At 51.8% G+C, this 22546-nt stretch overlaps 11 protein-coding genes across 11 annotated transcripts; 6 read left to right on the forward strand and 5 right to left on the reverse strand.

Annotated features, from left to right (window-relative positions):
* Positions 1-75: 75 nt before the first annotated feature.
* Positions 76-2195, forward strand: BJX68DRAFT_240743 (uncharacterized protein). Its single transcript, XM_071040728.1, has 3 exons — positions 76-304; positions 353-423; positions 475-2195. Exons 1-3 carry the CDS (start codon positions 199-201, stop codon positions 2032-2034), a joined length of 1737 nt encoding a protein of 578 aa, XP_070897221.1. The 5' UTR covers positions 76-198; the 3' UTR covers positions 2035-2195.
* On the reverse strand, positions 2196-4050 carry hat1 (histone acetyltransferase catalytic subunit HAT1). Its single transcript, XM_071040729.1, has 4 exons — positions 3972-4050; positions 3632-3907; positions 3299-3560; positions 2196-3249 (listed from the first exon to the last, which is right to left on the reverse strand). The coding sequence occupies exons 1-4, from the start codon at positions 3988-3990 to the stop codon at positions 2322-2324; spliced, it is 1485 nt and encodes a 494-aa protein (XP_070897222.1). The 5' UTR covers positions 3991-4050; the 3' UTR covers positions 2196-2321.
* An 849-nt stretch (positions 4051-4899) lies between these two features.
* BJX68DRAFT_277079 (3-hydroxyacyl-CoA dehyrogenase) lies at positions 4900-5980 on the forward strand (the record flags this gene model as incomplete). The annotated part of the gene is made up of 1 exon (XM_071048264.1): positions 4900-5980. The coding sequence occupies exon 1, from the start codon at positions 4988-4990 to the stop codon at positions 5978-5980; it is 993 nt and encodes a 330-aa protein (XP_070897223.1). The 5' UTR covers positions 4900-4987.
* Positions 5981-5994: 14 nt separating this feature from the next.
* Positions 5995-7221, reverse strand: BJX68DRAFT_240747 (uncharacterized protein). The gene has a single exon (XM_071040730.1). The coding sequence runs from the start codon at positions 7194-7196 to the stop codon at positions 6414-6416; it is 783 nt and encodes a 260-aa protein (XP_070897224.1). The 5' UTR covers positions 7197-7221; the 3' UTR covers positions 5995-6413.
* Positions 7222-7698: 477 nt separating this feature from the next.
* BJX68DRAFT_240748 (putative protein kinase) lies at positions 7699-8969 on the reverse strand. Its single transcript, XM_071040731.1, has 2 exons — positions 8544-8969; positions 7699-8486 (listed from the first exon to the last, which is right to left on the reverse strand). The coding sequence occupies exons 1-2, from the start codon at positions 8794-8796 to the stop codon at positions 8359-8361; spliced, it is 381 nt and encodes a 126-aa protein (XP_070897225.1). The 5' UTR covers positions 8797-8969; the 3' UTR covers positions 7699-8358.
* A 135-nt stretch (positions 8970-9104) lies between these two features.
* On the forward strand, positions 9105-10997 carry BJX68DRAFT_240751 (Mn(2+) transporter ATX2). The gene is made up of 3 exons (XM_071040732.1): positions 9105-9525; positions 9590-10531; positions 10578-10997. The coding sequence occupies exons 1-3, from the start codon at positions 9476-9478 to the stop codon at positions 10756-10758; spliced, it is 1173 nt and encodes a 390-aa protein (XP_070897226.1). The 5' UTR covers positions 9105-9475; the 3' UTR covers positions 10759-10997.
* Positions 10998-11054: 57 nt separating this feature from the next.
* BJX68DRAFT_268619 (uncharacterized protein) lies at positions 11055-11810 on the reverse strand (the record flags this gene model as incomplete). Its single annotated transcript, XM_071046139.1, has 1 exon — positions 11055-11810. The coding sequence occupies one exon, from the start codon at positions 11808-11810 to the stop codon at positions 11055-11057; it is 756 nt and encodes a 251-aa protein (XP_070897227.1).
* A 1353-nt stretch (positions 11811-13163) lies between these two features.
* On the forward strand, positions 13164-16026 carry BJX68DRAFT_240759 (F-box/WD repeat-containing protein). Its single transcript, XM_071040733.1, has 4 exons — positions 13164-13993; positions 14060-14682; positions 14732-15443; positions 15494-16026. The coding sequence occupies exons 1-4, from the start codon at positions 13613-13615 to the stop codon at positions 15671-15673; spliced, it is 1896 nt and encodes a 631-aa protein (XP_070897228.1). The 5' UTR covers positions 13164-13612; the 3' UTR covers positions 15674-16026.
* A 331-nt stretch (positions 16027-16357) lies between these two features.
* On the forward strand, positions 16358-18431 carry BJX68DRAFT_124258 (putative C6 transcription factor). Its single transcript, XM_071036170.1, has 3 exons — positions 16358-16518; positions 16657-17337; positions 17390-18431. Exons 1-3 carry the CDS (start codon positions 16462-16464, stop codon positions 18236-18238), a joined length of 1587 nt encoding a protein of 528 aa, XP_070897229.1. The 5' UTR covers positions 16358-16461; the 3' UTR covers positions 18239-18431.
* Positions 18432-19163: 732 nt separating this feature from the next.
* On the forward strand, positions 19164-21325 carry BJX68DRAFT_256420 (mitochondrial carrier domain-containing protein; the record flags this gene model as incomplete). The annotated part of the gene is made up of 6 exons (XM_071043185.1): positions 19164-19260; positions 19404-20000; positions 20050-20214; positions 20273-20277; positions 20409-20879; positions 20999-21325. The coding sequence occupies 6 exons, from the start codon at positions 19164-19166 to the stop codon at positions 21323-21325; spliced, it is 1662 nt and encodes a 553-aa protein (XP_070897230.1).
* A 409-nt stretch (positions 21326-21734) lies between these two features.
* Positions 21735-22490, reverse strand: BJX68DRAFT_124268 (uncharacterized protein). The gene has a single exon (XM_071036171.1). The coding sequence runs from the start codon at positions 22197-22199 to the stop codon at positions 21780-21782; it is 420 nt and encodes a 139-aa protein (XP_070897231.1). The 5' UTR covers positions 22200-22490; the 3' UTR covers positions 21735-21779.
* Positions 22491-22546: the final 56 nt, after the last annotated feature.

Below are 22546 nucleotides of genomic sequence, written 5' to 3' on the forward strand. Positions count from 1 at the left end.
AAAATCGGATTTCCCGTGTTCCGGTCTCTGTACTTATTTGAGGGCCGAGAAGGATTCTTGTCAGCATCGTCATGAGACTTCCTGAACGGTTTCTCGAAAGCTTCCTGGAGTATATCCTACGCATCGGTTAAAGAGCGGTTCAATGGTGCTTGAGGTGGTAGGACTGCATACATGTAGTCTCCACGAGATTCGCTCAGTATGCGTTCCGTAGCACTGGGCTTGTTAGCCATATCCCTCGACAGTTTCATTGCTTCCGCAACACAAACTGGTGAGGTCGGATCCTCAGTATCGAGCATCCTTGAAAGTTAGTATGTCTTTGGTATCAATCGTCCAATATCCTAAGCGCGTCTAGCAAATGAGTACACTACGGTGAGACTCGAAGCCCAATGCTCCGAATGTCAGGCCACGCCATATGCGAGTTTGGTAAGATCCTTTGCCCAATTAAGCGTATGCCCTGCTAAGAGAATACGCCAGGCTCTCGAGTTAAAGGTACATAAAACTCATGTCGCTTGTGCTGCGACGGGCATCTATCCCAATGGAGACGACCTTGTCCATGACTGGAACGGAAATTCCGGGCATGGGTCTGGTTTGATTTCAGCTTCACATGCAGAGCGCACGCCATCATTGTCAGCTAGCTGGGGGAGCATTTGCATTCCAAGCCCTTCTGATGACTCCGATGGATGCATGACTCAAGTTCTGACCGTACAACTTGAGCAAATCGACGAGCAACTCCTCGGAGCCGATATCAGATTCAGTATCACACTAGCTGAAGACCGGCAACCAGAGCTTAAGAGTCTTGCCAACCACCCGTGGCGCATTCTCGAACCCTCGTACGCAGATGATGAAGGAGACTTGGTGGATTGCCCTGACAATGAAATATATCACACGAATCCAGCCGAAGAGAGCCTAGAAACACTCTATAACACACTCCATAATCTTCAATACGAAGCCCATGAAATACAGCAACAAATCCAATACCAGAAACGTATTATCCGCGAGCAGCTCGCAGCAGGCTGTCTAAGTAACAGCAACATCACCGCCTGGGAAACCTGCACGACCCTCGCCTGCAAAGTGAGATATACATTTTCACTCATCCCGGGCTTTATCCGCCAGATGCGCTACCAGTTCGGACCACTACCTTACTCAATCCCAAATTCACTCTGCACAAAAGATCAATTCACGAAGATAACCACATCACTCAACACCACCGCGAACACAACAACCCTCCACCAAACAGCATCGTCAAACTTTACCATCACAGACCACCAGACATCCCCCATAACCCTCCCAACTCTTCTAATCCTTTCCCTCCTCCTCGCAATTCCGATCCTCATCGCCCTCCTCATCTGCCACAAAGCCACATGTTGCCTCCGGCGCCGCGCAGACAGAGCCGCGCGACGAGAAGAGCGTCGAACTCGCGCCGCCTACAAATCTGCTGCTAGACGCCTACGTTGGAGGCAGTGGCTGGAATCTTGGGGAATCTCCTTCTTAGACTCTGCGACGACAACAAACTACGCCCAAGTCCACGACCTATCACCCATATCGGGAGACGTCGACAGAGACAGCGGAGCTCTAGGTGAGAGTCGAACTCGGCATCCGTACCCGCAACTACGAGGCCGACCTAGGGATGGCGAAACCAGCGGCAGCACCAACACCAACATCCTAGCCACCGAAATCCTCACCTTCCGTCAAGCCCTCGAATACGTCGGCGATCTCATCCGCGTCCCTCCGAACCGGGAGAGGGACCTGGAGAGTGGGTATCCCCTTCAAGACCCAGATGCAGATGTAGGCCCAGATATGGGACGAAACCGCAGAAGAGACGCAAGCCGTATTGGGAGACGGAGTCGCGCGGCATCATCGACAGCGGGCCTGTCGACGGTTGTCTCGCTTCGGACGGTGACGATGAGTATACCGGATACGGAAACCGAGACGGATGTAGATGTAGATGGTGTGGAGGGTATTGCGCCCTCCGAGTCTTGTCTGACGCTGGATACGTTGCTTTCGGAGACCCCGCCGCCTAGTTATCATGCGTGACTGGGACACAGCGGGGGGGTGGCTTGATTCGGAGTTTGGGCTTATGGTATGGTTTGGCGCTTGCTTGGCTTGGGTGGTTTTTGATATAGAGGGTATTGATCGGGTAGGAGTTGGTGTGTGTATCTTGAAATGGGTTGGTTTACTTCATTAGGAAGCGACATTGCCATTGAAAGTGCCGGTCAAGTTATCTATAGGGCCATTTTCAATAATAGTACATTGCGTAGCGGCTCGAATCCAGAGAGCATGGAGGTAGATAAGAGAGGCATCAAGTTCAACCAATAATCAAGTTACGCCTTTGGCCGCTTCGCCGCAAGAGAGCCTTCCTCCGAGTCCTCCTCCTCATCATCGTCGACAGTGAATTTCCGCTTCGTGCGCTGATCTCTGTTATTCGATACTTCGTCTTCCTCCTGCAAAGCCTTGAGTTTCTCCTCGCGCTCTTCGAAGAAACCGAGGAGCTGCTCGTATCCTTCCTCCACATTTGTGACGGTCTCTTCGAGGGCATGGTGGCGCTCGCTCATCTTCATCTGGATGAGCATGTCCCTGGAACGCTTATAGAGGCGCTGTTTAGTGAGCATACGCCACCAGTAGTAGCGGCGGTCATCTGGGTCGTCGGCTCTGTGCTTCTTGATGAGCAGGCGCGACATGTTTGCCCCGCCCTTTCTGCGATGTTTGACCCCAATCTGGCCAAGGAGGAACATTTCCTGGATATGTGCAAATTGCGTCGGGGCGATCTTGTATTTTGTGCGAATTTCGTTGAGGAGTTTTAAGGGGAGCAAGGCGGAGGTAGGGACGCGTCGGGTCTTCTTGGAGGTTTCGCTCCAGGGGTCGGGGTTGATGTTCAGGTTGTGCTTGAGGAATTCGGGGCGGAGGATGTGGTAATCGGCCGAGTCGCGGAGGACGTCGAAGGATTCGTTCGGGTCTTCGACTGTCAACTCGACTATTGTTGGGTCGTTGAAGCATGCTGTGTGGATTGTGTTGTAGAGGTTGATGCCGTGTCCGGTGCCCTGGTGAGGGGGGATGATCAAGAACTGGGCGATGCGCAGTCGCGACGGGAGCTCTCCAGGACGGACGAGTTCTGGTGCAGGGAAAGGGGTGTTTTTTGGAGTAGGCTTCTCGGAGCCGTTGATCTTGTAGAACCACCATTTGTAGGTGGTCGCGTATCCGACAATCGAATACTGCGAGGCCGTCGGGGTGGGAGGCTCGACCTTTTCGTATCTACTTTTGTCAGTTCGAGTGCACCACACAGTGATGCAGTAATGCGTACACAAAGTATACCGTCCAGCGCTCCAGTGTCCAGTCGGGATCATCTGTAGTAAGAGGCATCCCAGCTTCAATGTAAAACGAAACCATAATCTGGAACCGGTTCAGCAACAGCTGCACTTGAGGGTCCACAAGAGATGCCGCATAAATCTCATAGTTTCTTCCGCGGAGAGAGTAGCTATGCACCACCTTTCCTGGTGGCACAAAGTCTTTCGCGTCTTCCTCCTGCACCGCCTTCTCGAACTCAGGTAGGGTCGAAAAAGCCTCTGGATCGCAAATGTGTTAGACAGCTCCACCATTAATCGCGGCGATTATGATTGTAAAAAAAAAAGCGCACCTCCAGGAAGAAACTCTCTCAGCGTCTTGACTACATCAAGAGGCGCAGCATCGTCGAGAGCCGTGAATTTCTCGTCGTAGGAAACATGGACATGAGGACGGAGGTTATGAGCGGCGAAACGCAGTCGGATAATCAAGCCCTTGTAACCGAATATGCGCTCCTCATCGCCGAAAATGGGGTATGTGAATTGAGGATGAAAGCTAGAAAGCGTCTTGGGTTTTTGCTGATCAGGCTGGACGATGGTAATCTGGACGGCGTCGTTGGCGTCGCAAGACCCTATTGCAGCGATCGTTGTTAGTTTAAATTCGACAATGAGACGGAGGAAACGAGAGAGATTTACATTCGCTGTCAGCCGACATGGTGAGGTTTTGCCAGCTGGGATGTTTCAACTGTTGGTGGAGAGAAAGTGTCAAGATGAGTCTTTGAAGCTCTTGCTTCTTCGTCGTTCGCGTCGCGTTGCGCGGAACGTTATAACCCTTTTAGGACTAGCCTCTTTTGAGCTCCAAAAAGCCCCCATCTTACTCCGTATACTCCTTGTCTGCACAAGCAGAGTTATCAGTCATACCTAGAGATCAGAGATTTATAGTTCTTCGTCGCCAATTCTTGGCGCAAAAGAGGCTACCACACTGCTGTTCTTCTTTGGCTAGGCACTTCGGCCAGCTTTACTACTATGGTGCATGATATCAAGCCATTCTATAGCTTGGACAGCAAAATGAAGGCAAACTAAATCAATAACTACGCCCAAGGGAACTTGATCTGGATAGAGCCATCTATAGTTTGAGGTCGGTATAGTGTCCTCAAACCTTTTCATCACACAAACTCCCTCAAAACCCCACCTACGTGTCTTGCCCAGCTCATGCAGGGTTGAATTCTCCACATAGTACTGATTTTATGCTTTCTCTTAGGCAAAAGTAGGTACATGCTCCTCCATCTTAGAGTAAAGAAAGATTGATTGGAATTACTGCCAGGGTGTCCGATCTCTAGCGAGCGAAGTAATGTTGTAGGCTGGCTCAAGTCTATAGGCACATTCTTCAACTAATAGACAGGGGATAGAAGTAGCAGGGTCCGCGGGGTTTGGATTGGTCATATGTAAAAGTATTTTAAGATATCTGTTTAAAATTTGCCCATGCAGCCTCATCCTATGGGTCCCAGTCGAGAAATGCCTCGGCATCTTAAATGACGGGACTACCAGCGAACCAGTGGTAGTGGGGTAGATATGCTGTCCGATGCGGGGAACAAAAGCGAGGTGACTTGGAGTGTGATTTCTGCATTTACTTTCTCCTCCTCTGCTCCACTTGCTGTAATCATCTCTATGAAATCAACTTCTCTATCATATCTACTACTAGACACACCACAATGTCAGCCAGCGAGCCCCAAAGAATAACCCTAATTGGCCTCGGCACGATTGGCATGTCCATGGCCGCCCTCCATTTGGCCCGGGACAACACAATAGTAGACGTTTTCGACACCAGACCAGATATCCAAGAGTACCTCCTCAAAACGCTCCCGAACTTCCTCCACAACACCAGCCATGACTCCAACTCAACCCACTCCCAATCCTCAGCGATTACCACCCTCCTCACCACCGGCCGTCTCCACGTCCACTCAACCCTCGCATCAGCCTGCGCTTCTGCAACAATAATCCAAGAACAAGGCCCCGAGAACCTTGCCTTCAAGCGCTCAATCTGGGCGCAGGTCGAGTCCCTCGCGCCGACGTCCGCGCACTTCTGGACGAGTACATCCGGCATTGCGGCCTCGGCGCAACAGGAGGACATGCTCGATAAAACCCGGTTACTAGTCGTTCATCCTTTCAATCCGCCGCACATCATGCCACTCCTTGAGATTGTGCCGAGTCCCACGACGGCGCCCTCGCGCGTCGAGTTCGCGCGCGAGTACTTCTCTCTCCCGCCAGGTGAGTCGCGGCACCGCCCCGTCGTCATCCAGAAGGAGATTCCGGGCTTTGTTGGGAATAGACTTGCTTTTGCACTGCTGCGCGAAGCGTGTTATCTTGTTCAGGAGGATGTCGTCTCGGTGAAGGACCTTGATACTGTTCTCATGGCGAGTTTGGGGCCGCGGTGGGCGGGGAACGGGGTGTTTGAGAGTTATCAGCAGGGGGGTGGGGAGGGTGGTATAAAGGCGTTTTTAGAGAAGTTGGGAGGCACTATGCAGGAGGTTTGGGGTGGGCTGGGGGATGTTAATGTGTTGGGGAGCGAGAGGACGGAGTGGAAGGAGAAGGTTATTCGGCAGACGGATGAGGCGTATGGGACGTTGACGAAGGAGGGGGTTTGGGAGAAGGAGGAACGGTTGAAAGATTTTATCAGAGCTCAGGAGAGGAGGTATGGGCAATGAGCAAGAGTGCATGTGCTAGTTATATAAGCTACGATACTATCTTGCAAACAAGGGATCGACACGTGAATCTATGGAGTATACGCTGTGGTCTATCTTTATTTACCACGTCGACCAGCCTTTCTTCATAGCCTTTTGGTGCGCTGCTGTGTATTCACTCCTCTGGTCTATAATAAGACCCCATGTCAGCCGGAAATCTGAGCAATATTACAACATCAGTCACTAGACTGGGGTCATGGCACCTTTTTAGTCGACTGGTGAAGTTGTTACCCCATATCCACATATCTGCCGTTTCATCATCAAAGTCACCCGCTCCTAGACTATTCCCGGAAACTGGGCGCATTGATCCACTGTCTATCTAGTTATGCACTGATAGACATCGCTAGTTTGGCGGTTGTTGATATTAGTGGAAGGGTGTATAATACCTCAGTGAGGGTCATCGGCCATATTCCGCTGCTTCTTGAGCCTGAAATCCACTGGGACTCTCACTGCCACTTTTAATATCACTTTCAGCTCCAGCTGCAGCCGCCAGCACCGACCTCTTCTCCTTCTCAGTCCCCAGTCTCGCCTGTGCAGTATCACACAACTCTGTATCCCCACACTCACACTCCCCCTCCCTCGCCCAACGATACGTAATACTCCACCGATCTTTCCGTATCCTCACAGACCCATCAGGCAGTGTATCGGTCTTGCGCTTCGCGATCCCATGCGTCCAGTGCAACCTCACCTCCCCACCCAACTTCATCATACTTCTCGGCAGCAGATCGATTTCAACCCGTTGTTGTTCCTCCTTCGCTTTCCCCTTACCCTTCTTTAGCGCCATAAGTACCGGTGCACCCAGGGAAAGCGCATAGAGCTGATCCCATGCCCGGTGCGAATCCACGTGTGGCGGGATCCCCGCACCGGGAGGGTAGTACTGCAGACAGACTTGGTCCGGTGGGCGAGACTCGGAAGTGGGTATGAGCGGTTGAAGCCATTCGGGGAACTCCTTGTAGGGGATGTCGGGGTCTATGCCGAAGGTTTTATAGTCGAAGGTGTAGCCATAGTGTAATGAGAGGCGGCCGTTGCGCTCAGGCCAAGTCAGTTCAGTTTGGAAGATGGATATCAGGCGTTGCTCGTGGTCGGGGGTTATGAAGTCATTTTGCCAGAGGATTCCTGAGGGCGATATGGGGAGTTCGGTAAGGTTGTTTCTTGAGTCTGTGTCTAGGTGAGTGTCCATTGAGAGAGCGATGCGGTGCGGTGCGTGCGGGGAGAAGAGGGGAGGAAAATGAAATTTTGAGGCTAGTGTGGGGTACTTGTAGATCGTGGTACCTGGCGCCAAGACATGGCTTCCACGCTGCAACTCCATCAGGAATGGGTTCTTTCTTTGGTTACACTTTTTGGACGGAGGGATCTTATTCCTGTGTCTACCTTAAAGTCATACGGATACCGGGGTAACTGATGAACAAGTCAAGGTGCCTGGCCCACGCTGGCCCTGGTGCTACTAGGTATGTAACTATACTCGTCATACGAACCACTACGGAAGCCTTCGAAGTCGGCGCCAGTAGCTTGGGCTCTGAATTCTCCATCTTTAGATATGTCAAAACATATTCCACTTCATCGTCACGACACATGGAGGTCATTCGGGAGAATCTGGACCTCGTCCAATAGTAACGCGACAGTGTTGTTAGACATTAGGCTTGGAAGACGATAAGAATATCATATGATTATTCTTCAGGCCCTGTAGTAGTGTTTATCACCAGTGCCTTGGAGGTATTGTTAGTCAAGTGGTAAGGTCAAGTAGTATTTCCAGCCTGGACATTCCCTGTATGGTTAATTGAGGACCGTGAGAAAGGCGCGATTGAGAGTAGACATGAGGTGCAACCTTCCTTTACCAGAATAGGAAGGGGCGAACAGAACCCCAGGACGCAGTCGTGCCTTCCTTATATACCAAATTCTACCGCGAGGAAGGAGCGACCTTGGGGTGCACTTTCCTAAACTGTAAAAGGAAAGAGCGAGCTGCGAAGGCACGGGTCGTTCCTTCCGTTTATGCTTCGCTCACTGCGCAAGGAAGGAGCGACCGAGACACGCACCTTCCTAGTACGAGAGAGGCAGGAGCGACCGGTCATGGTGTTGGTCGTTCCTTCCTTTTGTACCCAGCCGAGCGGCAAGGAAGGCGCGACCAAGAGACGCACCTACCTAGTACGGAACAGGAAGGAACGATTGACTGGGGCAATGGTCATTCCTTCCTTGTGCCCCTCAGATAGCCATTGGGAGAGTTCGGAGATCGACTTCGAGTCATGCCGCTAGCAAACAGTGGCAGAAATCAGGGACTTGTCTGCTTTTGTTGAAGAAAAGGATGCCTCGCTAGTTCACCTGCCGTTTTTTCTCCAATTTGGGCGCTAGACAAGCGTTCCCTTGGCGATATTTAAAAACGCTTCCCTCTTCTTCCCCTGAAGAAAAAAAACAGTGTCGAAAATAGTGTCGCCCAGTTTTCGATTGGGGATCAGATTCTCGTAGAGAAAGCGACCTAAGACGTTTTGTGAGTCTGAGAATAATCAGTCCAAAATAATCAACCCTGTCTTACCATTACTACCAAAGAGTGGCACACAAAAGTACTTCTCCGCGGTCTCGCATACTCTTCCGTCTTCTCGTCTAACAGGTTCCGCCCACGAATACTCTTGCATGCATTGATACCTTTGTATTATCTCCGGAAGGGGTGGACCGAACAAGGCTATCATATCGGTGATATGTTGTTTAGCATCGTAGCGACCTTTTTGATCATGGATATGCCGAAATAGCTCTTTTCCATCGATCACATCCCACAACTGGTCTGACATTAGTGGTGGTCATAAGTTTACCATCGTATACTGGCGAGCTCTCCTCATCCACGTGTATGCCAGGTAATACAAGTGACCCGGGAGGAGGTATGGAAAACGGTGCCTTGCTTCGGAAAAGCGAGGCACCAGCGGCTTTATAGTGTTCATCTGGGATATACTCCCCAGAAGATGGCGGTTGGTCGTCAAAGGTCTGGAGAGGCGCCAAGCATCTCAGGCCGTTAAAGCAGCAGCCCACAGATTCCCTATAGGGCCAATCTATTAATAACACGAGTCAGGTCCAGTCCCACGGGTAGTGACATCGCCCAGGTCATTGCTCCTCAATCCTTCTGCAGCAAATCAATTCTCCCGAAATCCACTTCCAAGACCACCGGCTCTCTCAATTGCGCTGGTGAATTGCTGGGTAAGGTACCTTGAAGACGAAGGGTGCCTTTTTTCCCGCTCCGACCGTTCTCCTCCACGCCACGTTTCCAGCTCCATCCCTGAACTTCGTGTCTGTCGGCGAATGCTTTCGACGGATTCCAACGAGATACATTCTCCGCAGCGCTATTACCCTACCGAAGGCGAACTCGGAACTTGAAATAGTTACCAGTCAAGGCTGACTGTTAGTAAAACTCGTCCAATTGACACCATGGTCCAAGTCCTTTAAATCGGGAACGAGCTTCGGGATTACAGGGCGACCATGGAGGGACTTTTCACTCTGCTCGTTCTGAGCGCTGTGATGGCAATTACGTGGGTTAACCATGTCTTCAGGACCATACTCTGCTGAACGTTGGCTAACGGCTGGATTCTCTAGATCCTTCGTCGTAGGTTCACTGCCATTAGCATTCAAACTTTCGCCCTCGCAATTGCGACTAATATCGTCCCTGGGCATGGGAGTACTGGTCGGCACATCTTTGATTGTTATTATACCTGAAGGAGTCGAGACTTTATACGATGCTGTCACAATTCAGCGAAAGAGCGTCAACAGCCGCTCCGTGGTTGTTGCACCTTTGCACGAACGAGCGACCATGCCTACCGTCGCAACAACATTTTCTGACCTGAACGAAGATGTAACACCTTGGGATGAATCACTGTACCCGACCGCCGACGCTCTGGCGATCCATGTCACGCGGGATGCCCATTCCGGGGAGGGAACAAAAAGGGACACTTCAGATGACCACTCGGAACATGAGCACAGCGAAGAGAGCTCTCCACATGCTTGGATTGGCATTGCCCTCATCAGCGGCTTTATCCTGATGTACCTCATCGACAAGATCCCTGAATTTGCCGCTCCGGCAAAGCAACAGAAGCCTCCTTACCATATTTCCCTGGACAACCTAGGCTCTGGACTACGGCGAAATTCCTCACCCGCGCGGGATGGCGGGCTTTTGGATGCAGCCAACATCTCTCGAAGCAGCCACAGCTTTGCTACCACTACTGGCTTAGTGATTCATGCAGCAGCTGATGGGATTGCGCTCGGAGCATCTACATCGGATACAGGATTGAGTTTTATCATTTTCCTCGCGATTATGGTGCACAAGGCCCCGGCTTCTTTTGGCCTGACGTCAATTCTGCTCCGACAAGGTTTATCTAGTCGTGCAGCTAGGGCTCATCTATTGGTCTTTAGCCTGGCTGCTCCTGTTGGGGCTCTAATAACTTTTCTATTCGTACACTTGCTGGGCTCTGGCTCCACAGACGAGACGAGCGCGCATTGGCGCACGGGTGTTCTTTTACTCTTCTCCGCCGGGACATTTCTGTAAGCTCTCCCTCTATCTAAGCCATGCAGGGGCTAACAAAAGTAGGTATGTCGCTATGCACACCATGCAGGAGAACAATGCAAGCTCGTCGTCACATGACTCGCCCGCCAATGGTTACGACTCGAGAGATATGTCGCTAAAAAGTGACAAGTCCATGAGAGACCTCGTTGCTTCTGTGATTGGCATGATATTGCCACTCTTCCTCCAAATCGGACACGCCCACTGAGCATGGGCCTTCGCTTCCTGTGAATTACTTTTGTACTGTCCTTACTCATGCCTTATAGATTGGATTAACTTGGGATATCTGAGAATCATTGTATCAGTAAAGTATCTCCTGCATGTTGACACTTGTTATTTCATTCAAAAGCCGAGTTGACGGCAGCTTTGTATTCATTACTGTTAGATCTGAAGGATCATAAAGGGCCATAGATTCATTCTGAGACAATTCATGTCATTACCTCTCGATCCCGATGCTCCAGTTCATTTGATCAACAAAATAGCAAATCATAACCCTCATCCGGCCTAGCATTTGGCCTTCCGAACGATGACATTCCAGCCCCCAGTGGAAAACGCCTGCCCACTCGTCTTTCGGCTACCACCGAATGGCGTGTGGCTGCACGGGCTGACGATTTCCAACGCACCATGGTAGATACGGTCGTAGCCCATGAGAGTCTTGGTGAAGGGCTCATCATTGCACCACCAGATAGCGGTATTGTACGAACAGCTCACCCGTCCACAATTGCCTGGACCAGCCCCGCGCTTCGGGTACCCCTTCAAGCCGCTGAGGTACACAGTGTTACGTAGCGCCGTGTCCCAGTTGACTTCTTTCCAGCGGCCACCGCAGTCGAGCGCCGCGAGGTTGAATATCTTTCGCTTGGCGAGGTAAGATCCCGACTCGGAGTCGGATTCGAGTTCAGAGTCGGCGGAGCGAAAGTGAGCCTCGAGCTCGTCGTATGAACCCGTTTCCAATGCTCGCTTCATCCTCTGCCTTGCCGGCTCGATATAGTGCGCGTCCCAGTGCGGGTTGTGCTTGAGGGCTTCCTCGCGGATTTGCTCGACGGTGCCCCGGGCGACAATCGTCTTGCCGGTGTGGGGGTCGACTTCGATTTCCCATTCGAGTTCGGTGGTGTTGTATCCTTCTATGCCGTCGAATTCGGTGGCCTTGTGGCCTTCCAGGTAGCCAGAGGAGAGGGGGTTCACGTGGTGGTATATGGGCTCCAAGGCGAGGGCCATGGGAGTGAGGAGGGTGAAGAGGGCAAGGATAGTAGCGGACTTCATGGTGTGTGGCTTGTTTGGTTTGATATTTCAAGTAGTATCAGTTGTCAGAAGAAGTAACAGTTTGTAAAGAGTATGTTGGGAACAATCCCAGCACAACCATCGTCGTAGCAGAGATCTCTGTCCTATTTATGCCCAGCAGCCTCTGCCCTCTCAACCCTCGTCTCCCATCCCAACCGCAGAACACATATATTCAAAGGGAGCTGAAACGTCCAGATCCGGTTCTCATAGACGCATATCAACACACTCTTTATGGCAGCCCTGCACATGGCCAAACCCATCACTATTGAGGTCTTATTGAAAGACTCTGAGCCTCTATTGAGGGTTATTGAGGACATCAACTCTACACGCTGATCTTTCATCGCGCTTAGTCCATGCCTGCATAAACACTGCAGAGTAGCGCGGCCTAGGGTAACATTTCCGGGGGGGGCCGTGACAAAGACGCGGTTACACAAAAGCTTGACAGGACAAAGATCAGCCTGGGATTGGTGATAAGAGGGGTTGTGGGTGCTTGCTATAGGGTGATCTCTCTATAGTTTGAGTCCTGGGGGGCGAGGATTGTCCGGATCTGCGGTGTTGGGTCCTGGGCTTAGGGTTATTTGATGGGATGGCCATCTCTGGTAATTCCGAGGCCGAGATATCCGGGAGGTATATAGGACAAGGGTCTTCTTGCTTGGGGGCATTCATTGCTGAACAGCGTCAAAGGGACAATGAACCGAGGCAATGGATCGATAAGACGTGCCTTGTTAGGACGATGCGTTTGTTGACCCTTTTATCTCAGGCTGTTCCCTATTGTCCGTGATTATTGAGCTAATAGCATCCTTAGCTGCCCAGGTATAATCTGAAGAAAGGATGGCATCTTGTCGCGCATTGCGTTGAGCTCGGTCTTGTATATCTCTAGAGGTGCCAAGACTTGGCTACGCGCTGGCTCAATCCAGGTCGGGCGTTAAGCGCTGTGTACTTGAAAAGTTGGAACGTTGCGACCTCAGGCTACGGTGATGAAATCATTCGGTAACTTTAGCCAGTGTTGGGGTTCCGGTTCGGTATCGGCCTGGAATGTTCAAGATCAAGGTTTATGCAAAGCTGTAGGCCGAGGTTAGATAACCTCTCCGGGGCACAGCCATGTCGACAGCAACAGCAATAACAACAACAGAGTTGTATACTCGACCTGAGCTCAAGCTCATCTCGAGTGCCCTTGTTGTCACACTGCAGCAGCCGGTCATGGACCGGACGAGACAAGTGGATCGGCGCGGGCGGCTAATCAGGAGTGGCACGAGCGCTCCACCTCCAGCCCAAACGGTCGATGGCTGCACCTGACTTGGAAAGTTGCTTGATCGAGACTCTTTGAAATCAAGTCTGCGCTTCTGCTGCGTCCGCTGCTGTTCCTCGTGGGCTTCACTGCAACTGCCATAATTCCTTCTTCCTTTATTGCTTCGGCGCCTTTGCTTCTTCTCACCCCTCTCACCTTTACTGTCACCTTTGTGCTATCTCCCGTTCCTCCTCTTGCTCCTCTTTCGCCAGCGGTCGGTCTCTCCTGCCCCTATTTCATATTCTCCGACTATCGCGCACCAGCTGAAACCTTCCGCCAGACCTCTCGGCGTCTATCCACTCTCCTCTCCTCCTTTACGAACGCGGTTTCTTCTTTCACCAACCCCGACCCCGACCGCTTCTATCGCTACGCTCTTGTTCTTGATATTCATGAACCGTGCGGATTCTCAGAGACCTGGACATTGCGGCATTCACCGTGGAGCTTGCGGGAGTACCTCACTGGATGACACGCCTCTCTATTCATCGCGCTACATTTCATGGGCATTCGTCAGACACCCGATCCTCCGGTGACCAGCGGAATGGGCTCGCATTCAAAGTCGATCACCTCCGATAAACCTCCCACCTCTCATCCTCCCAACCTCCTCCCCTCGGCGCCTGCATCTCCGCCGACCCCAGCTCCTAGCCCTACTCCCCATCAGCGACCGACAACCTGGCGGTGGTCTGGTGAAGATGAGGATGAGCTGCTGTTGAACGCTAGGATACGGTTTGAGTCGCTGTCAGGACCTAAGAGGCAGCAGTTTCTTGAAGCGATCCTCAGTCAATGCAATAGTCAGCAGCTCAGCTTTGTTTCGAGCTATGTCACACCGCGTCTGAGAAAGGACCCCTTTACAGAGTTCCCTACCGAAATCTCGCTAAGGGTGAGTTGGGAAATGATCTTGGGGCTTTCGATCGCGCAAATACTAACTCTGCGCTTCTTTCTTCAGGTCCTTTCTTTCGTCGATGACCCGAAAACGTTGGCGAGAGCGTCGCAAGTATCGAGGCGGTGGCACGAGCTGTTAAATGACGATATAACTTGGAAGAACCTCTGTGACAAACATGCCTACGCCCATCGGCAACCTCCAGACGAAGATCAGGACTTTATCGAGCCCATCCACAATCACCGTACACACTCTTTGGCCGGGTTACAACGGAGATTCAGCGCCACAGCTCAGTCTCGCGATGGCTTTGCGGACTTTTCACGGTCATTGTCCGGGGACTGGAGCTCTTCCTCGACTCTCCAGGCAAAGAAGCGACGAACCCGTTTTCTCTCTTATAAGTATCATTTCAAGCAAAAGTACATGATAGAGTCTGCGTGGATCAAGGGCGGCAGATGTGCCCAGCGACATATCTCCCCGGATCAGGGCGTAGTAACCAGTTTACATTTGACCCCGAAATACATTGTGGCGTCACTGGACAACGCGAAGATCCACGTGTATGACACCAACGGGGAAAATCAGAAAACCCTCCAAGGACATGTGATGGGGGTATGGGCTATGGTACCCTGGGATGACATTCTTGTTAGCGGTGGGTGCGATCGAGAAGTGAGAGTATGGAACATGGCTACTGGGTAGGCTGGGCACTCCAGATGATTAATTCGCTTACTGATGATCTTACAGAGAGTGCGTATATTTATTACGTGGCCATACGTCGACCGTGCGTTGCTTGAAGATGTCAGATAAAGATACAGCTATCTCAGGGTCCAGGGATACTACTCTTCGGGTTTGGGATCTAAAGACCGGTACATGCCGTTCTGTTTTGGTCGGTCACCAGGCCAGTGTCAGATGCCTCGCTGTCCACGGGGATACCGTCGTCTCGGGAAGCTACGATACTACTGCTCGTATCTGGAGTATATCAGAAGGCCGGTTTATACGTGCCTTGTCAGGACATTTCAGTCAGATCTACGCGATAGCCTTTGATGGCAACCGAATCGCCACTGGCAGTCTCGACACCAGCGTCCGGATATGGGATCCAAACACTGGTCAGTGTCATGCTATTCTCCAGGGGCATACCTCGCTAGTTGGGCAACTGCAGATGAGCGGTGATACCCTTGTCACTGGTGGTTCGGATGGGTCTGTTCGTGTCTGGTCATTGAACAACATGGGCCCTATACACCGCCTAGCGGCTCACGATAACAGCGTGACTAGCCTCCAGTTTGACAACAGCCGAATCGTCAGTGGTGGCAGTGATGGTCGCGTCAAAGTGTGGAGTCTTCAGACAGGGCAGCTCCTGCGAGAATTGTCGACTCCTTCAGATACGGTCTGGAGAGTCACGTTCGAGGAGGAAAAGGCAGTGATCATGGCTAGCAGGAATGGTCGGACGGTTATGGAGGTGAGTTCCCTGTCCGAGTATTGATTACGCGCCCTCTAACCTTGTTTCAGGTTTGGAGCTTCTCGCCGCCACCAGAAGAGTTTGAACAAGATGCCATGGCATTTGGAGTATCGTCTAGCATTTCCGAGCCTCCCCCAGTTACAGAAAACGACCTACCGCGACGACTGCTGTCCCCAACCGTCTCACAGACGCCCGACGTTGACCAGCCCATGGTGGATGCCCCGTTATAGATCGTTGGACATTTTCATATCACAACCATCTAGCTTCTTCTTGTTTTGCAACTTCAGCGTTGTTGCCTCGGTTTCCTGCTGCGATAAGATTCCCAAGCTTGCACCACTGGCGGGTCAGGGCATTCGGTCGATTCACTGGTTAGCATTTGCATTCTGGGTGTTCTGGTCTTTGGCGATATCTTTTGTTCCCGGAACTGCGTGGAGTTACTTATATAGGGATTGGCGGTCACACTGACTTGATACCAACTGAAATCTGACGAGAATGTTTGTTTGTATTTGAGGACAAAGTGTTAGGTTGCGCCTCGGGAGGTGGTTTATTCTAGCGAAAAGTTATATACATTGTCAGGTCTCGATCTTGAGCTCTTGTAATCCAGCTTGTTGGCGATATCATTCGTCAGCTGACTGGACTTGGGCTAGTCTTTTGCAAGTTAGCGGCGCTCTCCGCTTGATCTCAAATGCGGAGTTGACTGCCGCGAGCATGTTAATTACTCCGTCGACCGTGGAACCTCAGGCACCTATCACCTGGATTTGTATCAAGGTTGTGTATCTCTTGTGCGAGGATACTCGGCCTTTTGCATGAACAGTACCCCCTTGAGGGCGGGACCTCGTTCCAGGCAGCGAGATTCATCATGTCCCGATTGCCAACTGGCAGGATTCGAGACTGACACACCTCAAGTTTCCCGATCGTGGCGGGAAACACCTAATTAGTTTTGATTAAACGGACTCCATGCTCGGATAGCAGACTCCCAACCGGAGCTGAACACAATCTACCCCCACGTTCATAAGCCATGGTATACTGCGGGCGCAGCCGGGGTTGTTTTCTGTGCCGCAAGCGCAAGATCAAGGTAGGACAGATCTCTCGGGTTTCATGCAGCTTTTCTTTTCTCCGGGAAGCCCGGAATATATTCTATTGGCTTCCTATTTTCCTTCCTTGTTTCCGTTATTTCCTGCGTAAGACGTTCAGGGACTAAGAATGATTACAGTGCGACGAAGCGCTTCCCGAGTGTGGCAACTGCCGCACCTACGGACGGCCGTGTCCGGGGTACAGACTCGAGTCTATCTTCAGGAACGAAACGTCCAAGGTTGAACAACTTGTCAAAAAGACCAACGGCGTCCCTCTCGGCGGTTATCGGGGACGCCGACGAGACTCGACAACCCCATCACTAAGCCTGTATCATGTCGCCGACTCTACCTGGGAGGAGCGCGCTGTCTGCTATTTCTTCGACCAGTATACCTCTGTCGCAGAAGACGATAATCAGGCAATAAGCCATCTGTCCTTCTTGCCGTCGTTGTATGCTTTCTGTCGAGATAATGAGCCTGACAGTCTGACGGCTAGCTGTCTGCGCCATGCCGTTGATGCGACGGCGTTGATGGCACTGACCAACGATGTCAATGCGCCTTCGCTTGCTTTGCGTGCTAGAGAGTACTATGGGCATGCGTTGCGTGGGTTGAGGCAAGCTCTGGCTACGCAGACGCAGGCTGTCAAGGACGAGACTCTTACGACTATGGTCTTGCTTGCGCTGTTTGAGGATATCACTGGGGAACGGAATGGGCTTGCAAGCTCTCATTCGGCGGGCTTTGAGCTGCTCATGAAGCTTCGTGGGCAAGGGCAGCTTGGTCATGCGCAGGGGAGGGACTTGTTCCATTTCGCATACACACATACCGTGAGTATCAGTTCAAGCCGTACTGCCCCTCGTGGATCCTAACCCATTCTAGCACGTCGAGATCTTAGCCCTCCGCGAGAGACCACGCTATGATACAGACTGGATAGCGGAGAGCCTAAACAGTACAGACCCAATCGCACGACTCATCCTTGTAGCGTCCAAGCTCAGCCAGCTATTCCTCGCAACATCCTCCCTCCAAGCCTCAGCAGCAGGCTCAACTCCCGCCTCCTTCCCTCCAGACGGAGCCTCTCAATTAAGCCTCCTCCTCCTCACATGCCGCCAAATCGAACTCGAACTCACCTCCTGGAGCCAAGACCTGCCCGAATCCTGGCTCCCCCTTGTCATCTACGCCGATAAAAACACCACCCGCGATCCCCTAATCACCTACCACCACCTCTCCATCGCCTCCATCTGGACCTACTACCGCGCCGTCCGAATAGTCTCCCACCTCATAACCGCCGAACTCCGCCGCACCCTTGCCCTTGCGACCGGCGACTCCAACGTCTTCGACAACGACGACCTCTCATCCTCAACAACCCCCTCAACCATCCAAAGGCAAATCGCCGACATCTGCCGTAGTATCCCCTTCTGTGTCGGCGACGTTGACATCATGGGCAATCCCACGACTGCCCCCTCATCCTTCTCCTCTTCCTCATCCGAGGCGAAACCGCGCGCTCGCGCGTTCTCGGTGTATAGTATGATCTGGCCGCTCTGGTATATCCTCTCTTCTGGCTTAGCGACACCGGAACAGGCGGATCAGCTTCGGAATTGCCTTGCAAGGATCGGTTCCGATCTGGGGATCCGACTTGCATCTGTTCTCGCGAAGAATGCGGACGCGCGGAGGGTGTCTGTTGGGATAGGGATTGGCGTTGCCGGTACAGTTGCGAGCGAAGGTTCATGAGTACACACTTTATTTGGTTTTGTTTTTATTGCCCTTCGCTGTTATATTAAGCATGTGATATATCTATAGCTTTCATGTGGGTTGGTTTGATCTTGACTGGAGTGCGCGCTTGGTTTTGTTGGGGCTTGGAATAGGTGTCTCATGGAGTTTGTATATCTATTTTTCTGTCTATAGTCAATTTATCCCTGTATATGAACGTTGCTCTCGAAAGACATACAGAATATATGCCTCGATCCCGCTCATCCCGTGCTGAATACATAGTAGCACCGTTCGAAGTACCTCGAGCAGGTCGCCAGATATCTAGCTATCCTCCATTAGCATAAAATGAGAAAAGTCACAGCCATCCCATCACCTTCCCGAGCCCAACCATAGTATAAAATCCTCCATGCGCCATATTCCCGATAGAGATGTAGTCAAAGGATACGACGGCATCTGGCGGATATGTGACGTCATCCCGCCAGGTTCGCCCGCATCCAGATTGCACACTCAGCGCAGCATAAGCTTTTATGCACTCAGACATGATAAGGGTCGTTTCCTAGCTACTGGATCAGAATTCGGGAATCGGCACGCGACGTCGATTACATTGGGTAGTTTATCAGTAGTAAGTGGAGCGAAACAGGGAAACGCATACGTTTGTGCCACACCCCAGGGACGCTCCAGTTATGAACGCATGAATTGAGGCTGGGCTGGACAGGTACGACACTGCTGGTGCAGTGATGAGTGGTGCTGACGACATATCTGTGATGGTCCACATTTTTGTGTTATATATTCGTTCCTCTGTCCGGTCTTGATTTCGGTGTGGCTTTTGGATAGATACCTAATCTTTCGCTTTTGCTTTTACTTCTCTGAATTTGGCTCGAGTGCTGCAGGATACGCAGAGACAGATAGACAGGCGAACAGATACGCACACACACACACATGCACAATGGCGACGGCGATGCAAGAGAAGAGATACCCGCTTGGGAAGATTGAGCCCAACTCGCTCAAGTATTTCGGGGCGTGTACGATGGGCGGGATTATCGGTGTGTATCTCCTAAAGCGCATAACGCTGCTTTACCTTTGATGATTGCTGTGGAATCCAATGCTGATATGTGATGATATGAAGCATGCGGCCCTACACACACCTCAGTAACACCACTGGACCTCGTAAAATGCCGACGACAAGTCGACCCCAAGATCTACACCTCCAACCTGTCCGCATGGCGCTCCATCATCTCCAAAGAAGGCGTCCGCGGCATCTTTTTCGGCTGGTCCCCGACCTTCATCGGCTACTCCCTGCAGGGCGCCGGAAAGTACGGCTTCTACGAATACTTCAAATACCTGTACGGCGACCACCTCTTCCCTAACATGAACCGCACCGCCGTGTTCCTCGGCGCGAGTGCCTCTGCCGAGTTCATCGCGGACATCGCCCTCTGCCCCATGGAGGCAATCAAGGTCCGTATGCAAACGACATTACCGCCGTTCGCGTCTACGCTGCGCGAGGGGTGGAGTAAGATCGTTGCGAAGGAGGGCGTCGCGGGGTTGTACAAGGGGTTGTATCCGCTGTGGGCGAGGCAGATCCCGTATACGATGACGAAGTTTGCGACGTTCGAGGAGACGGTTAGTCTTATCTATAAGACGCTCGGTGGGCCCAAGGAGAGCTACAATGGGCTGCAGCAGACGGGTATTAGTTTCGCAGGAGGGTACATTGCGGGCATTTTCTGTGCGATTGTCAGCCATCCGGCTGATGTGTTGGTGTCCAAGTTGAATGCTGATCGACAAGGTATGTCATCTTTCTCGTTGTTTGAGTAATATCGTGCTAACTGCAATAGCGGGCGAATCGGCGATGAAGGCTGTTTCTCGGATATATGGGAATATTGGCTTCTCAGGACTTTGGAATGGACTGCCTGTGCGAATTGTGATGCTGGGAACATTGACTGGGTTCCAGTGGTTGATTTATGACTCCTTCAAAGTGTTCCTGGGACTGCCGACGACAGGTCATTAATGTATTAGATAGATAGACAGATTATGGTAATGAACTGAATGAACTTCGAGGAAGTGTACGAGTAGATGAACACCGAGCTCAGTTGGGGATGGAGACAAAGTCCGAGTTGACCGCCTTCACGGCCTTGGCGATCCAGGCCTAAGCTCAGGGACTTCCTTACTTCTAGACCTCTTCATCTCCAATTAGATCATCAAGTCCGACAAGAAGCTTACTCCTTGTCTACCTACCTTCAGTTCTTATTTTACCGCGACTCCGCGTCAAGACAGCACAATGGAGCCAAGAGTATCAACATCTCAACCCTCCACCAACCCGCCGAGCGTCGAAATCGCCTACAAACGCAAATGCATCGCACTCAAGAAACGCCTCAGCGAAATCGAAGCCGAAAATGAACTCATGCGCGTCCGCAACCAGCGCGGCTGGCAATACATTCAGAAAATGCGTCTAGAGTCCTGCATCCTCCTCGAACGTCTCGCTACCATCACAGGAATGACCGACGAGGCCCAACAAGCAGGGGCGAGCCCGGAATTGCGCGCCCGCGCTGCGGCTCTGGTCTCCAACACGTCAAGCTTGAACGGTGTTGCTGCGACAAGGAACGGGTCGGGGTCGGGGTACTATGAGGATGAGACCGAGGGGAGCTCGGACGAGCAACCTCCCACAGTGAGTCCCGCGAAACATTGTCTGATTTGTTTTGTTTATCTACAGAGCGCGGACAACACCCGGGCAATATTGCTCTTTTTTTTGTTGTCCGTCGGCTGATTGTTTGTTGCATGATTCAGCCGCAAGAACGTCCCCTCCGCGTGAAGCGATCTCGCAAGTCAAACATTAACCTCGACGATGATGATGTGCCTGGCGGTACAACACCCGAGCCGGCCGGGACGTCCTCGACATGGCCGCGGTTAGCGCCGGCCCCGTCACAAGAGGAAATGACATCCACCTTCAGGATTCAGCAGGGAAACGGGTCGGGGGCGGAGAAAGATACTCCCAACCCAAGTGATCAGGAATCCCAGTTCAGAGAGGTCTCGCGGGAACGCGCAGACGCTCTAGCGGAGAATTCGGCGACCCCGATGGATCTCGATGCGACAGAGCCGAAGGAGGAAAGCTAGTGGTCATTTGATATGAAATTTTTGATAGGTTTTCGGGGTTTATTTTTCTAGGGTTCGGATGGGTTCTTTTACGGCTGCGATGTTCTACTTGATCTCTGGGTTCTCGAACAGATATACTTAGTTGCATGGGTGTTATGGGAATGCAAATCTAGAGATTCCGACGTTTTGAGTGCGTGAGTCTCGACTGTCCAACTGTGCATCCATGGCTCTTGCTGCGATTTCGCGTGGTCCACGCCCTCGCGAAATTTCCGGCGGCATCCTCGTCTGAAAGGCCCAGCCTTCTGGGGTCTGACCGTGGACCTGCGCTGCAATCTAGCTCGTCGGGTGGCGCAGAACTATGCAAGATAGCCTATAGGGCAGACAACGGTGAACTAGCAGGTTGCTTCGTATATTATATGAGTTCGCCTTTCGCCTTCCTGAAATTAAATCACGGCAGGATTGAAGCCTGAAGATCTCATATTAGGCCGCATTGCACCACGAACCACGCGACTAGGATGCTCACAATTGTGGCCCCCAATTCGCAGACTGAGCCAAAATCCTCCGAGCCAGCGCTACTAGAGCTGTCAGTCGAGATAGACTTAAATAGCGAACCGCAGATACGAGGTATGATAAAGTGCTCCTGGTTCAGGGTCAATTCGACGATTTCTTCATATGTTCTGGTGCACAAAGACTGCTGATGTGGTTGGTTGCAACCCTGATGTGGCATTTGTGCGCCATAGGATGCTGATCTTGTGCAATCTCTCCCCTCATTGACCACCGAGTCCAAGGGCTGGCACCCAAGAAATATCACCAGAGACAAAAGACTTGGCCAATGTAACATTGTCATTTCTCTCGGCGCATAATATGTTATCTGCTGCTTCTTGCTTTTGGCCATTGGCACCGCCAAAAGAGACGGCCTGGATTACGCCATAACGTACGACGATGAGAACCCTGCCTGCGTTGGGATGGATATAAGACGATCCCCCCGGGGTAGTCTGATAGCGGTGCAACACGCTCAGCAACTTCTGGAGCAGGGCAATCGATCGTCTTTCCAAGATCCTTTCCAAGATGAGCTTGAGCTTCTGGAAATCCCCGGCCGCCGACACCACGGCGGCCCAGCACGATACCGGCTCTGAATCAGACGCTACCATTATTGAGGGCGGCGACTACAAGTATACAGCAGAGGCTGGTCAGAATACTTCTCTGCCGACTTATCAGGAAGCCAGCGGTGCGCCCATTGAG

The sequence above is a fragment of the Aspergillus pseudodeflectus genome (genome assembly GCF_044049435.1).
Source record: "Aspergillus pseudodeflectus strain CBS 756.74 chromosome Unknown BJX68scaffold_32, whole genome shotgun sequence".
In the NCBI taxonomy this organism is placed as follows: domain Eukaryota; kingdom Fungi; phylum Ascomycota; class Eurotiomycetes; order Eurotiales; family Aspergillaceae; genus Aspergillus; species Aspergillus pseudodeflectus.

Bases quoted from the DNA above. Each gene is read 5' to 3' on its own strand.
- BJX68DRAFT_240743 (XM_071040728.1), top strand. From the start codon at position 199: ATGCGTTCCGTAGCACTGGGCTTGTTAGCCATATCCCTCGACAGTTTC. The intron at 305-352 runs GTTAGTATGTCT...AAGCGCGTCTAG, and splicing joins AGTATCGAGCATCCTTGAAA to CAAATGAGTACACTACGGTG. The intron at 424-474 runs GTAAGATCCTTT...AGAATACGCCAG, and splicing joins CCACGCCATATGCGAGTTTG to GCTCTCGAGTTAAAGGTACA.
- hat1 (XM_071040729.1), bottom strand. The intron at 3,561-3,631 runs GTGCGCTTTTTT...TTTGCGATCCAG, and splicing joins GAGAGAGTTTCTTCCTGGAG to AGGCTTTTTCGACCCTACCT. The intron at 3,250-3,298 runs GTACGCATTACT...TGACAAAAGTAG, and splicing joins CGCTGGACGGTATACTTTGT to ATACGAAAAGGTCGAGCCTC.
- BJX68DRAFT_240747 (XM_071040730.1), bottom strand. From the start codon at position 7,196: ATGGACACTCACCTAGACACAGACTCAAGAAACAACCTTACCGAACTC.
- BJX68DRAFT_240748 (XM_071040731.1), bottom strand. From the start codon at position 8,796: ATGTCAGACCAGTTGTGGGATGTGATCGATGGAAAAGAGCTATTTCGG. The intron at 8,487-8,543 runs GTAAGACAGGGT...AAAACGTCTTAG, and splicing joins GCCACTCTTTGGTAGTAATG to GTCGCTTTCTCTACGAGAAT.
- BJX68DRAFT_240751 (XM_071040732.1), top strand. From the start codon at position 9,476: ATGGAGGGACTTTTCACTCTGCTCGTTCTGAGCGCTGTGATGGCAATT. The intron at 9,526-9,589 runs GTGGGTTAACCA...TGGATTCTCTAG, and splicing joins AGCGCTGTGATGGCAATTAC to ATCCTTCGTCGTAGGTTCAC. The intron at 10,532-10,577 runs GTAAGCTCTCCC...TAACAAAAGTAG, and splicing joins TTCTCCGCCGGGACATTTCT to GTATGTCGCTATGCACACCA.
- BJX68DRAFT_240759 (XM_071040733.1), top strand. From the start codon at position 13,613: ATGGGCATTCGTCAGACACCCGATCCTCCGGTGACCAGCGGAATGGGC. The intron at 13,994-14,059 runs GTGAGTTGGGAA...TTCTTTCTTCAG, and splicing joins CTACCGAAATCTCGCTAAGG to GTCCTTTCTTTCGTCGATGA. The intron at 15,444-15,493 runs GTGAGTTCCCTG...ACCTTGTTTCAG, and splicing joins ATGGTCGGACGGTTATGGAG to GTTTGGAGCTTCTCGCCGCC.
- BJX68DRAFT_124258 (XM_071036170.1), top strand. From the start codon at position 16,462: ATGGTATACTGCGGGCGCAGCCGGGGTTGTTTTCTGTGCCGCAAGCGC. The intron at 16,519-16,656 runs GTAGGACAGATC...GAATGATTACAG, and splicing joins GCCGCAAGCGCAAGATCAAG to TGCGACGAAGCGCTTCCCGA. The intron at 17,338-17,389 runs GTGAGTATCAGT...AACCCATTCTAG, and splicing joins ATTTCGCATACACACATACC to CACGTCGAGATCTTAGCCCT.
- BJX68DRAFT_124268 (XM_071036171.1), bottom strand. From the start codon at position 22,199: ATGGCCAAAAGCAAGAAGCAGCAGATAACATATTATGCGCCGAGAGAA.